At 35.3% G+C, this 14,547-nt stretch overlaps 1 protein-coding gene across 1 annotated transcript; it reads left to right on the top strand.

Moving 5' to 3' along the window:
• On the top strand, positions 1–1,793 carry LOC137722622 (protein CANDIDATE G PROTEIN-COUPLED RECEPTOR 7). The gene has a single exon (XM_068461665.2). The coding sequence runs from the start codon at positions 146–148 to the stop codon at positions 1,460–1,462; it is 1,317 nt and encodes a 438-aa protein (XP_068317766.1). The 5' UTR covers positions 1–145; the 3' UTR covers positions 1,463–1,793.
• Positions 1,794–14,547: the final 12,754 nt, after the last annotated feature.

Raw genomic sequence — 14,547 nt, 5'->3', positions numbered from 1 at the left:
AAGGGGCATTACGGTCAAACCGATAGAAATCTTAAAATCCACGCCATTCCATCTTCAAATCCTTCGTCCCCAAAATCCCAAGCTTTGCCCCGATCTCCCCCAATTCCCCACCAGAGGCCAAACCCTGACCTTCGCCGAGAGCAAAATGAGGAATCTACCCCTCGTCCCTCTCGTCATCGCCGTCCTGGTGGCGGCCCTGGTTTCCCCGTCCTCCGCGGAGATTAGGACCCTCACGATCTCCTCCGACAACCGCCCCATGATTCTCTTCGAGAAGTTCGGGTTCACCCACACCGGTCACGTGAGCATCCAGGTCTCGCACGTGTCCGTCACCTCCAAGCACCCCGATAACGATCCCTCCCGCTTCGGCTTCTTCCTCCTCTCCGAGGAGTCCCTCCTCCAGGTCCTCGTCGAGATCCAGCAGAACCCTCAGCTCTGCGTCTTGGACTCCCGCTACATCACCCACCTCTTCAATTTCAAGGAGCTCTCGCCGCCGCCGCAAGCTTCCTTCAGCCACTCCTACCCGGTGTCCGCCCCCAACGAATACAGCCTCTTCTTCGCCAATTGCGTGCCGGAGACCACCGTATCCATGATCGTACGGACAGAGGTCTACAATCTTGACCCGGATGGTTCCCACGACTACCTTTCGGCCGGGTTGACCAACCTGCCGTCGCTGTTTTCGGTCTTTTTTCTCGCGTATTTGGTGTTTGTGGGCTTCTGGGTCTACCTCTGCTACACCAACAAGAGATCCGTGCACCGGATCCATCTTCTGATGGGCGGATTACTTTTGATGAAGGCGTTGAATCTGATTAGCGCGGCGGAGGACAAGCACTACGTGAAGGTCACCGGCACCGCTCACGGCTGGGATGTGTTGTTCTACATCTTCCAGTTCCTCCGTGTCATTTTGTTGTTTACCGTGATCGTTTTGATCGGGACCGGGTGGTCGTTCTTGAAGCCTTTTTTGCAGGAGAAGGAGAAGAAGGTGTTGATGATTGTGATCCCTCTGCAGGTCTTGGCCAACGTAGCGTCGATTGTGATCGGCGAGACGGGACCATTTATCAAGGACTGGGTCACCTGGAACCAGATCTTCTTGTTGGTTGATATCATTTGCTGCTGCGCTATCATCTTCCCCATTGTTTGGTCCATCAGGTCTCTGAGAGAAACCTCGAAAACCGACGGAAAAGCCGCCAGGAACTTGGCAAAGCTGACCCTTTTCAGGCAATTTTACGTTGTCGTTATTGGGTACTTGTACTTCACGCGAATCGTTGTTTTTGCGCTCAAGACCATTGCCGCGTATAAGTACCAGTGGGTGAGCAATGCGGCTGAGGAGACTGTGAGCCTTGCGTTTTACATGGTGATGTTCTATATGTTCAGGCCGGTGGAGAGGAATGAGTACTTTATTCTCGATGAGGAGGAAGAAGAGGCGGCAGAGGTGGCTCTTAGGGACGAGGAGTTCGAGCTTTGAAATTGGGTAGTGTTCAATTTTTGCTACCCATCTTTATTTGACTGTGCTACTGCTGATGCTACCCACTCAATGTTTTGCATCCCGCTTATCGGATTTATTGATAGAGTTGATGATGGTTCAGGTCTGCTGCTACTTCTGTTGCCTCTTCTGTTTTCCTTTCAACTGTATTATTGCTCTTTTACCTGTTATAAGAAGTTTGATACTTTAAGATACCGTGCCTTGTAGAATTTGTTTGATAGGATTTTCAGTTAAAAAATTGCTGATAATGATGTCGTTATATAATGCTGATATTGATTTCGGATTACAATGTATTGTATTGATTCTGCTGCTAGTGTCTGTTTCGATTTGATTTCTTATGCTATTCAATTCGATCTGTACCACTTTACCTGTAGTGACTCACTTCATTCTTAATAGGGTTGTTAATAGATGTTTCAAACATAATGTTTATAATGGTCTCCGCAAGATGTGCTGAGCTAAGTTTTTTCGTTGCATATCCTAATAATTTCATTCATAATATGATTTTGGTTATGGTTTCTGCACGATAGTGGTCCGGTTCAAAGGTTCCATGCGTATAGAAGCTTGAATCTGTTGGAATTTCTATGTGACCTTGATACAAACTAGGAAACTTTATAATTAGAGTACTTAAATTAAAACTTTGAATACTTAGCATAGTCCGAAACTACTAGAAATGGTCAATCTTACTGTCTGTTCTAGCAAATTGGGAAATTAACAATTATGTTGATCCCGTAGAAAACTAAATCAATCTGAAAACTAATTTAGCAGCAACAAACTTAAAGAAGAATACAAATTAAAACTGGTGATGGTTGATCATTGTGGAGCTTAAAACTTCTTTGGAGATCCATGGGTCTTTATTCATAGTCCTTGACCAGCCTGTGTTGTGTCCCTTTTCTCTGGAATATGTTCTTGTGCTCTTCGGTTCTGTGTCTACTTTGTTTAGGCCCTTCTGATCACGGTAAAAGGCTTCTGTTCACCGGAACTGCCTAGTGTTCCTGTATATAGTTTAGAATCAAGGTTAAGATGCGTGTGCGCATGCTTTGTTATTGCATCATAAGCACCTAATCAAACAAGGGTGTTCGCTGGTGTTAAGTTGCTGATGTAGTTGAAAGTTGAAACTTTCCATTGAAGGGACCAGGGTCTAACCAGAGTTAGTTGTGTTAGGAGAGATGTCCTAAGAAAGCATCAATGCCGGTTCAGAAAATGAAGACGGGTATATATGGAGAGTTGGTGAAGAAAAGGAGAGGCCGGAGTGATTGATAGTTTAAGTAGAGGTTCTAGTTTCTATATCAAGAGAGGACGTGTGGACGAGTGTGGACGAGAAGGCGGGAAGGGAGAGGAAGCAAATATTTCTTGATTGAATTACTCGTCTCCCAGATTTCAATTGATTTTCTCAGTTTGTTTCTTTCTCTTGTCAATATTTATTTATTTGGTTCATCACCAAGAAAGCAAGATTACTATAGCTTAACTAACTACAGGTTCCACTAAAAATTATATTGATGGCTATGATAAGAATCTATAACGCGCTAGAGTGCTCTTGTTGATGATCCTTTAACAACATTACCTAGGGTTTGCAGGGTTTGCAGGAACACGTTGTATCGACTTGTTTTCTTTGTTCATGGATACTTGTTTTGTTGAATCTTCAAAGTTAGATTTTGAATTTTTAGAAGAGTTTTTGTATTTAAAAACCAGCCCCTCTATACGCATACACAAGCTGATATTCTTTTAGGAAAAAAATAAAAAAAATAAAAAATCTATCGTTTATCTTCTTTCCTCCAACAAGGAACGATATAATAATTCATGCTTTTCTTTACACACTTCAACAAAGTACAAGTTTACGAGTTTTTTCGTAATCTTTGTGGTGACTTGACACTTTTAATGTCACTTTTATAATGAAAAATTTGTTAACTAAGTCCTTGTGGTGAGCTACGTTGGCAATTGAAATTTAAAACTTTTGTTAGTCTCCCGTCAAATAAACGCACGTTAGTCTCATGCAGGCAGGCTAAATTTCTTCTTTTCAAACTAAATCCAGATACTAGGGTTTAACTGAAATTGGACCCGGAGCTGTTAGTTTTGAACCCTTGTGTGGCTATTAGTTTTGGTGTTGGACCTGGAGCTATTGGTTTTCGATTTCTTGTTCAAAGCTTAAAACATTTCCTGTCTATATGTGCCTATTAGTTATGAACCCTAATATCTGACAATAAATGTTTTTGGTTTCTTGATTTGGTTTTAAAAGGACGAATCCATGTGAGACACAATTTTGTTTTAGGGGGACTGACGGAAGTTTAGTTTTGAACTTTAATTCCTAACGAAGCTCATTGCGAGCTTGTTCACCACTAGGGTAACATTTTATTTTATTTTATTTTTTAAAAGGGAGACGATTTGGTGGCAAGCCACGGTTATCGATTCCTTTCGGGGGCTGAGAAGACTCACAGAGGCATTTCAGCCTCTCATTGGCCACAAGTCTGGCTTCCACACCAGCATCTGGTTTTGAATTTGAGACTTTCAGTTTTTAGTTTTAAAGAAGCCTCGTAATCTACTTTTTACCATTGGACTATCAGCTCGTGGTTACCACTAGGGTAACATTAAAAGTAACCAAGAGGACCACAAAAAAAAAAAAAAAAAAAAGGGTTTGGATAAAACTTTTTGGTGCTCCAAAGTATGGTTATTTCGGATGGAGTAGGATTCTCTTCCCTCTTTTTTTTCTCTCCCCTTCCCTTTTCTCCTATTTGAACGGTCACTATTAAGCTACGTCAACGTTTTATATTAATTTTTTTTTATATAAAGAGAAAGACAAAATAGAGAATATGAGAGGAGGGGAGAGAATCGTAATCCATTTCGGACGGTTTTTGTATCGTCTGGAAGTCGTCAAACAAGGTATGAAACTTTACCTTTTTATTCTTTTTATTTTTTATTTTTTATTTTAAGCAATACAGGGCTGGACAAAAAGGATTTGGAGCAGCGGTTGAAAGCTTAAGTAATGTTCGATATGATAGTACTGAACATATACTTAAGGCAGGCTTTTTAAGAGAAGAGATTTCTTTTTTTCGTTTTTGTGGTGACATGACACTTTTAATGTCACTTTTATGATGAAAAAATTGTTAACCAAGTCCTTGTGGTGAGCTACGTTGGCAATTGAGGTCTAAATTTAAACTTTTGTTAGTCTTCCGTCAAATAAACGCACACTAGTCTCACACAGACATGCTAAAATTCTTCTTTTCAAACTAAATCCAGATACTAGGGTTTAACTGAAATTGGACCTGGAGCTATTAGTTTTGAACCCTTGTGTGGCTATTGGTTTTGGTGTTGGACCTGGAGCTATTAGTTCTCGATTTCTTGTTCAAAGCTTAAAACATTTCCTGCCTATATGTGCCTATTAGTTATGAACCCTAATATCTGACAATAAATGTTTGGGGTGTGATATTCACACACCCCATTTTACTTCTCACACATCTTTTTAATTTTCAACCATCGGATCGGATGAATTGAAGAAGATCAACAAACATAAATTATCAAGGGTGTGTGAGAAGTAAAATGGGATGTGTGGATAGCACACCCCTAAATGTTTTTGGTTTCTTGATTTGGTTTTAAAAAAACGAATCCATGTGAGACACAATTTTGTTTTAGGGGGACTGTCGGAAGTTTAGATTTGAACTTTAATTCCTAACGAATCTCATTGGGAGCTTTTTCACCACTAGGGTAACATTTTCTTTTATTTTATTCTTTTAAAGGGAGACCATTTGGTGGCAAGCCACGGTTATCGACTCCTTCCAGGGCTGGAAAAACTCACAGAGACATTTTAGCCTCTCTCTGGTTACAAATCTGGCTTTCACACCAGCAGTTGGTTTCGAACCTGAGACCTCCAGTTTTTAGTTTTAAGAAAGTTTCGTAATCCACTTTTTACCACTGGACCACTAGCTCGAGGTTACCACTAGGGTAACATTCAAAGTAACCAAGAGGACCACAAAAAAAAAAAAAAAAAAAAAAAAAAGGATAAAACTTTTTGGTGCTCCGAAGTATGGCTATTTCGGACGGAGTAGGATTCTCTACCCTCTTTTTTTTTTCTCCCCTTCCCTCCCCTCCTATTTGAACGATCATGGTTAAGCCGCATCAATATCTTATATTAATTTTTAATGGAAAGAGAAAGACAAAATAGAGAATGTGAGAGGAGGGGATAAAAGAGGATTGAAAGAGGAGGGGAGAGAATCCTAATCCATTTTGGATGGTTTTTGTATTGTCTGGAAGTCGTCAAACAAGGTATGAAACTTTACCTTTTTATTCTTTTTTATTTTTATTTTATATTTTATTTTAAGCAATACGGGGCTGAACGAAAAGGACTTGGAGCAACGGTTGGAAGCTAAAATAATGTTCGGTACAGTACCGAACATATACTTAAGGGAGGCTTTTTAAGAGAAGAGATTTCTCCTCTTTTTTCTTCTTTTTTTTTTTTTTTTTTTTTCAAAAAATGAAGATTAATTGCGGATTCATTTCACATCAAATTTCAACGATCTGAATCGTCTATTTTGTAATTCTTGATTCATAGATCGTTATTGCAAAAATTCAATTCAATTCGAAACTATTTGCCTATTTAATTATCATGATGAAATTTTATTGTTTCTTATAAAACAAAGTGTTCGTCAATTTCTTTAAACTCAATTAGATGTCTCAAATATTTTCAATTTGGCTAATATTTTACAAGTATGATCTATGAGATGCAACTTGAAAAATAAACAGTTCAGAGTTGAAGTGCCCACTTAAAAGTTGTTTCGTTTCAAATATCGTAATTTTGTTGAATAACAAAAGTCGGAATTGTTTATGACAGCCATCCTTTTGCTGAGTATGTTGAAGGACGTTCGTCTGCAGGCGGTTTAACAAAACAAGAAAATAACTTGTTGGTGGATATGGCTAAGAGTTTGGTGGGTCGAAAGAGATATTGTACAACATTAAACGACGCGAACTCGATATATAATGCTTCTTGTCAAAAGAAGAACAAATGGCCACGTAGAATTCAAACCAACGTGAATGCTTTTAGGTGGAATAATTTTGTGGTTGATCAAATAGTACGTCTTATTTCAACAATATAATTAATATAGGGGTTGATCTTATATGCTAAGTGAAGATAGCATTATTGTTATGAAGATTTTTAGCTTGTAATATTTCCTATATAAAGGGATCAATATGTAATGGTGCGTTACACCAATTCTCATGCATCTATGTGTGAGACGGCTAGAGAGAAGACAGAAAATGTGACATCCCACATCGCTCAGGGGAGTGATCCTTAAATGTATATTTCAATCCCTACCTAGCGCGATGCCTTTTGGGAGCTCACTGGCTTCGGGTTCCGTAGGAACTCCGAAGTTAAGAGAGAGAGGCTAGAGCAATCCCATGATGGGTGACTCACTGGGAAGTTGCTCGTGAGTTCCCAAAAACAAAACCGTGAGGGAATGGTAAGCCCAAAGCGGACAATATCGTGCTACGGTGGTGGAGCGGGCTCGGGAAGTAATCCTCCCCGGGCGGGGATGTGACAGAAAAAACGGTGAGTTATAGTTGATTATATAGATTTTTATTTATATTAAGGGGGTGGGGGAGTGGTTTAAGCCTCACAATGAACTAACAATAATATAGTTTATATTTGCCTTTGGCGAGAATCGAACTTAATACCTCTTACTTACAATTGAAGACGAATACCCCTAGATTGTAATATTAAATGGCAGTGAGATTATATAAATTAAGTGAGAGTTATTTTTGTAATTCTATTATTTTAGATAAAAAAGAAACTATTGTTGTTGTCCCAAAAACGTAGGCACACTTGTTGAATTTCTTCAATATTATATCTTATTTACTTTATATGCTACTACACATATATTGTCTATTTTACAACGACTCTAAACATAAAAATAGTGACGAGAAAGCTAGAAGTGAAAAGCATTTGTTGCTGTGTAGACCATCTGAGCACAAATAGTTTGAGTGGAATAGGACTCATGACTTGAATACTGTGAGCGATTTGTTTTGGACTCATCCTGACAGCGTAAAATTATAGGTAGTTTTAGGCTGATCAATTATTTAGATTAAATTTTAGCATATTAACTATTTAGATCAAATTTTATAAATTATATGACATGATTGTTGATGATTTAATTATTACTTAAATATTGATTAACATACTTATATTTTATTAGCGACACATCACATACTTTACAATTTTAGTCTGAATATTTGGTTTATTTAACATTACTTTAAAATTATTATGCATTTCATCACGTTCTAGTAATGGATTCCACATAGAATATCTGACCATGCGTTTATTGCTAAGTTGAAAAAAACCACCAAGTTAACCGTTAACCCCACTTTGCAATGAACTCATGAGTCATGGCTACTATGGTCCCTACGATTTCACATTCATTCCTTCAAAGTGAAGAGAGATATAGAAGAATAGAACCGTGTTCTAACTCTTTATCTCCAGTGAAAGTCCTTATTTAGGAACTGCCACTGTTAATTTTGAGTACTTATTTAAAAACTTAAAAGAAATCTTTGTGACTTCAAAAGAATATTGCCTCTAATAGTAGAGTCCTTATAATAGAATCCCTAAATTTAAAGTTTTTAGGATTTCATGTGATAATTTGATTAGGTACACAGTTTATTTTATTTTATGTTAATCTTTTTTTGATTACTTAAAAGCATTAAGAGTATTAAAATCTTCAATCAAGATTATGGGTCAATCAAGATTATGGGTCTTGTTTTCCACTTAAGGTGCAAATTTTTTTTGTTTATGTTAACCATTTTTAATTAATTAAAAGCATTAAAAGCTTCAATCAAGATTGTGGGTTCCGTTTCCACTTAAGGTTGTCGGTATACAGTCTTTATATGCAAAGACACACACTATGTATCTAGTGAGTCCCTATACTTAATTAGGGACTCACTTTCCGATCCATTAGAGATTCATTTTGTCCTTATATTTGTTTTATACCAATTTTATACGGTAGTTTTCCCTATTTAAAGACTTCACTGGAGATGCTTACTTAAAACTCATGTGACATTCATCATTGACCTTTTTTTTTTTAACAAACGATAGTATTTACACTAAGGGGGTGAGGAGTGGGCTAAGCCTTACAATGGACTTGCCATAATAATGTGGTTCAAATTCGTTTTTGACGAAATCGAACCTAAGACCTATGTTTAATTAATAAAAATATATCATTAATTAGCTCCAAAATAAAAATAGACTTTTGATAAATAAATAAATATTAAAATTTTATTGCTTTTTGCCAAATAACCTAAAAAAAATGCTACAGTTGAAGGCAGAGACAAAGAACTAAGGAAGATAAAATTATTGTTTGAGTTATATCAAATTTAATGATGGTTTTATAAGTTATGTGAACAATGGAGTGGGAGTAATTGCTTTTATTTTACCCTTTTAGTAAGGGGGTGTAGTCAAACTAGGATTTTAGAGGATTTTAAAAGACTTTAAAATTTTAGTGTAGTCAATTAAAAGATTTTAAAGGATTTTGGAATCCATTCAAATTTAGGTGTAGTCAATTAAAAGATTTTAGAATCCTTTAAAATCTAGGTGTAGTCAATTAAAAGATTTTAAAGGATTTTAAAATGCATCCAAATCCAAGTGTATCCAAAAAATTAAGATTTTGGAGGATTTTCAATAAGTTGTGGATTTTGTGGGATTTGAGAGCCAAAAGTATATATAACCAAGACAAAAAAGAATCCAACCTCACCCGCTAGGATTTCAAATCCTTCCACCACAATCCACCACAATCCATTCAAATTCTTTAAAAATCCATATGAATTTTGTAAGAGTATTTAATCCTCTTAAATCCTATAAAATCTATCACTTTTAAAATCCTATAAAATCTTAGTTTGACTACACCCTCCTAAGATACATGAATTATGAAATAAAAACTAGAAAGACTATGGATGCGATTCTTAATTATCAATGTTCTTTGACTGAAATCTTGTTAATTTTTAATTTTTGATTAAAGTCCCTAACATTAATGTAATAATGTATTTATATGTGGGTTATTATATTTTTATTTTAAAATTGAATTTAGTTATTTATATTAATGAGATTTTAAATAAAACTCATAAGTTGTGGGATTAAAAATATAAAGGATAAATTATACTTCCCAGTACATTGTGTGTGTGTGTGTGTGTGTGTGGGTACATTCATCAAAATTAACCAAAAATAATTTTTTTTGATAGGATTAACCAAAAAATAATGTACAAAAACATGGGTCTATTTTTCAAAACCACACCAAAATATATATATATATATATATATATATATATATATATATATATATATTAGGCTTAATAACTTTATTAAATTTCTTCGATTAAATTTGACATAGATACATTCTCAAATTAATGAAATAGAATGTACCCATATAAGTTTAAAAAATGGATTAGAAAAAAGTTGGATGGATTTTGTATAAAAAATGTGTTCATTTTACATGTAACAATTTGTTATATTTAAGAATGGGTACACTTAAGATTAAAAAAGTTGAAAAATTATATGAATGGGTAAACCTAAAACCAAAAAACTGATATATTTTTATAAAAAAATTAATGAATACAAACTTATTCTAATTTTTTTTTTTTTTTTTTTTTTGAAAATATTTTGAATTGAAATTAGGAGCTTAATAAGGGTGTGGGTATTAAAACCTATAAAACTTGGGACCAAATACTAATTTTTCTTAATAACTAATAAACACCACCAAAATAATATAATATGTGGTCTACTAGGCTAATGGCAGATCCAGAAAATATTATTGGGGGGTTAACAAGAATATTGCACGCATGACCTTTTTTGGATGAAATAATATGAAATTTGTCATTTCATTTAGTTTTGGTAGGCCCAAGGTCACTTGCCAAGTCATATTGCAACATTCAAGCGAGCATGTTGATTGATGTCAATAGCTTTTGAGCGAGCATGCTGACAGGGCATGCCAACATATGCAATCATATACCGAGTGAGCCTATCGAAAGATGCCAATAACAACGCATACAAAGGCATAAGCTAGTAACTACCCTACACAGTGCGCATAGACGCAATTCGTCGAGTAGTTGCAGGGCAATTTCAAGGCATCTCATATTTTTTTATGAAGAACAAATCATTAAAGAAAGAATCCACGAATACAACTGTATCTAGAACTATCAAATAAAAGTGCAGAAGAGGAAAAACTAGGGGTACAATAATCCCAAATATAATAATCTGAGACCAAGAGACCCTGGCGGGCAAAAGCATTAGCCACAAAATTAGTCTCACTGAACATGTGGTTCAACTTGATGCTACCGAACTTGGAAGCTAGCCACCTCAATGATTGGAACACGATTCTAGGGGATCGAGCATAAACCTTGTGCTACATGAATGACAAGCTTAAAGTCGCCTTCCACCATAACATTCAAAATATACCTTTACTTAGGCCATCTCCAAACCGAAGGAGCCCTCTGGCCCTCCAAGAAATTAATATTTTAATGAACAGTGCAGAGCCATATCTCTAACTGAGAGCCAAAGGGCTATAAGGCCAAATATAGCCTTGGGACAAAAAATCATCTCCAACCGAGGGCCAAATGGCCATAGTGCCAAACATAATTTATTATTTAAATTTAAAAACTACAATAACTTAAATTTAAAAACTACAAGAACTGGTAGTATCTCATTAAATGAGTAATAAGACGCTATAGAATGATATGTTCCAATGCAACAAACAAGTACCTACAATAGGAGTTTGTTGCACATATTTGGGCCAAAAGAAGCATGGAGTTGACCTTTAAGTTTTATGTTGTTAAATGTAAAACTATTGTTTAAGTTTCATGTTGTTAAATGTTTTTTTTTGTTGTTTAATGTTGTTTCATGTTACTTAATTTAATTTAATTTAATTTAGTGTTGTTTAATGGCTTAGGAAGTTATAGAAAGAAAAAAAAAAGTAGAATTTTAAATTTTGTATAAAAAAAAAAAAAAAAAATTCAAATATAACGGCTAGCTGACGTCACCCTGACGTTAGCAATTAGTCGTTGCATTCAAATTGTGGCCTGGCTAGGGGCTGGCTGGGTTGGGCCAACTGGTTGGCCCTTTGGCCCTTTTTTGTTCTGTAGGGTCCACAAACCCTTTGACCCACTCCTCGATTGGAGATGATTTTTTATCCTCTGACCCTCTAGACCCTTCGGTTGGATATAGCCTTAGAGCATACAATAGCCCTTCCCCAATGAAACATACAAAAGAGATGCGAATACAATAACGATTAAGTAGAACTCCCTAAACATACTTTTACTTTATTAATTCATTAATAATGGTTTACCAAAAAAAAAAAGAAATCATTAATCATGGAGTTTCTTTATGTCACATAGTTTAATTGAGATCTTTTTATTTCAGATGAAACGTCAATTAAAGTAGGCAAAACAAGAAAATAGTATTTGCAATGAATATCTTCTTTCCAATCTTCATGGATAGATAAGAACATGGTGTTTGTGTCCCTAAATATGAGTTCTGTAGTAGCAAAACTGGGGCCTCTTCTCCTTCCATTCGCCTATCTTTAATTATCCGGAAAATTGACGAAAAAATATATATTCAAATATATTTCATCCATATTGTAAATAAAAATACATATTGTGTCAGATTCCTACTGCATACATATTTGATCCATCAGGGTTTTTTTCTAACTTTATACACCCATTTGCTGCCTATAACAGATCTATTTGCTGGAGGTAGTACCAAAATCCGTGTTCCATGTGCCTTTAGAGCATTATATTCCTCTTGCATAGCTAATTGCCACTCAGCTTTAGTGAAAGCCATCCTGAAATCTTAGGTTCTTCAACACTTGTAATATCCGCTATAAAAGAAAAACCACCAGAGACTGAATCCAGAGGTTGTAATGATGTTAACTCAGGTATTTCAGCAAGAAAAGCTGCATAATTCTTCTTTGATATTGCTCCTGTTTGTAGTCTCGTTTTAATACCATGAGATACAGTATCAGATGATGATGATGTTGAAGAGAAAGGTAAGATTACCTTTAACCGTGCTGGATTGAGGGCAGGAACCAAGTGCCCCGAAATATGACCATTTATTCAAGAGATGATCGCCTAAAAACCACTTTCGTTCCTTATTTGAGAATATTGACTTTAATATAATCAATATGTATTACTTTAGTTCTTGTTGCAAAAAGTTGCACAAATAACATAACAAATTATTAAAAATCATACTAATCCGATCAATATCTCTTAACCATCACTAGCACAAAAAAAAAATTCATTAAAGTAAGAACACAAGCAAGTGGTGGATTACCATGGTGATCCAGGGCTTCTCTTTAACCCATTACGTCTTAGGTTCAAACTATCTCCCCTCTCTTAGTGTAAATTAACAATCTTAGTTTTAGTTGATTTTTTCTGCAGAGATAGTTTTTACAAATTGATTTATAATATGAATGGTTTTAATCATAAGTACGAAGTTTTGTGAATATGCCATGAGCATTTTGAGGAGGAACTACTCCTCAATCCTTGAGGTGGCAAGCTCTCTCTTTTAGTAAGGTTTGTCATAAATTTTTGTCACGATCAATCCGGTCTAGCAATATTTCTTTGGGTAATACTAAGGAGATTAATTATGGAGACTAAATTTTGTAAAATAATTGACATGGAAGTTGACGATTGAATTATTACTTAAGTATTGATTAATGTGCTTATTTCTTATTGGTGACACATAATTTAATTTGCAAATTTAGTCTACCTAGCATTACTCTATTTTTTTTCTTATACGTGAGAGTTATTAGGTTCAACTTCCCGAAATAACAAGTTTCGTATCAAATTATGGCTTACATATTGTGTGTCATAGCATAAATTTCCAACTCCAAATATCATTTTATATACATAAAAAATGATTATTACAAGTTTCTAAGTCTCAGTTTCTCTAAACTTTTCCAGATGTTGATGAGGACCATATAGAAATCAAGTATTTGCTGCAGGCGTATTGATTAAGGACCTGCTTAGAATGCAAGTTTCATCAACAAAAAAGCCAATGTGTTTGGTGGCTATTATCATTATATCTTTCTCTTTTTCTCTTGGCCCCCCAACTTATCACTTTGTTATTTCCTCACTCTCACGTCCTAGCTGTGATGTCAAGCCACACTTCATTTAGATAAAACTGCAATCCTTCGTGTTTGGGAGATTAATTAAATAATTAACAGCCAAATTTCGTACTGGAGGGAAAATTATTTGGTAATATAACATTTCATTCATTAAAGTTATGCTAGCAACAAATGTTCATATGTACGTGAATGACTGTCAGTTCTTGATGGTTTGTTAGTGATTTTCAAATGTTATACAAGTTTGTTCCAGAATACATGAACAATTAACAGCCATCAACAATGCATCAACTAGAGATGACAAATCAACTCATTGGATTGTTAACGGTACCTATTAAAACCCATTTAGTTTGGTTTCACCTTACACCATTATCACCACTACTAAATCTCAGCTCTATATTATGGTTATATTAATTAAACAAGTCTTAACAAATACCCATTAACAAACCAATAGATTCATTTGCCACCTTTAGTATCAATGACCGACAGATACTCGCATATACGGCTGACTGTCGATACCATTACTCGTGTTCTTACCACCTACATTCTAAGCCGAAAGTAAAAATAGTTATGTAACAAGGTCAGGGCCAAGCCACATATTGTTTCTTCATGGCTTCTAATGTTTGACAGTTCACATGAGCATAATTATACATGTTATAATTTAATTGTTAATAGAGGTCATGAAATTCATGACGTGAAAACCTTCACTATCTGCTTCTTTGTAGTATTTGAAGGTAATTTTTCAATATGAAAATGAATAACCATATTATTTTTAGCTTTTCACACAACCGTATTTAGTTATGTGCTTTGCTTTTGTTTAATTTAATTAATTTTTTGGCCAAAAATAAACAGCAAAGTGTGAGAAACTAAACATTGTGAGTGAAAACTGGCTGCCTTTCCCATATTTGTTATAGAATCACGATGAAAACCAAATTAATCCCGTTGGATATTGAGGAGTATACTGAATTTACTCATCCATCAATT

The sequence above is a fragment of the Pyrus communis genome, chromosome 4 (assembly GCF_041283825.1).
Source record: "Pyrus communis isolate YQ-2024b chromosome 4, ASM4128382v1, whole genome shotgun sequence".
NCBI lineage: Eukaryota > Viridiplantae > Streptophyta > Magnoliopsida > Rosales > Rosaceae > Pyrus > Pyrus communis.
The sequence above is the reverse complement of the archived record's forward strand: the minus strand, read 5'-3'. Positions and strand labels throughout refer to the sequence as shown.

Bases quoted from the DNA above. Each gene is read 5' to 3' on its own strand.
- LOC137722622 (XM_068461665.2), top strand. From the start codon at position 146: ATGAGGAATCTACCCCTCGTCCCTCTCGTCATCGCCGTCCTGGTGGCG.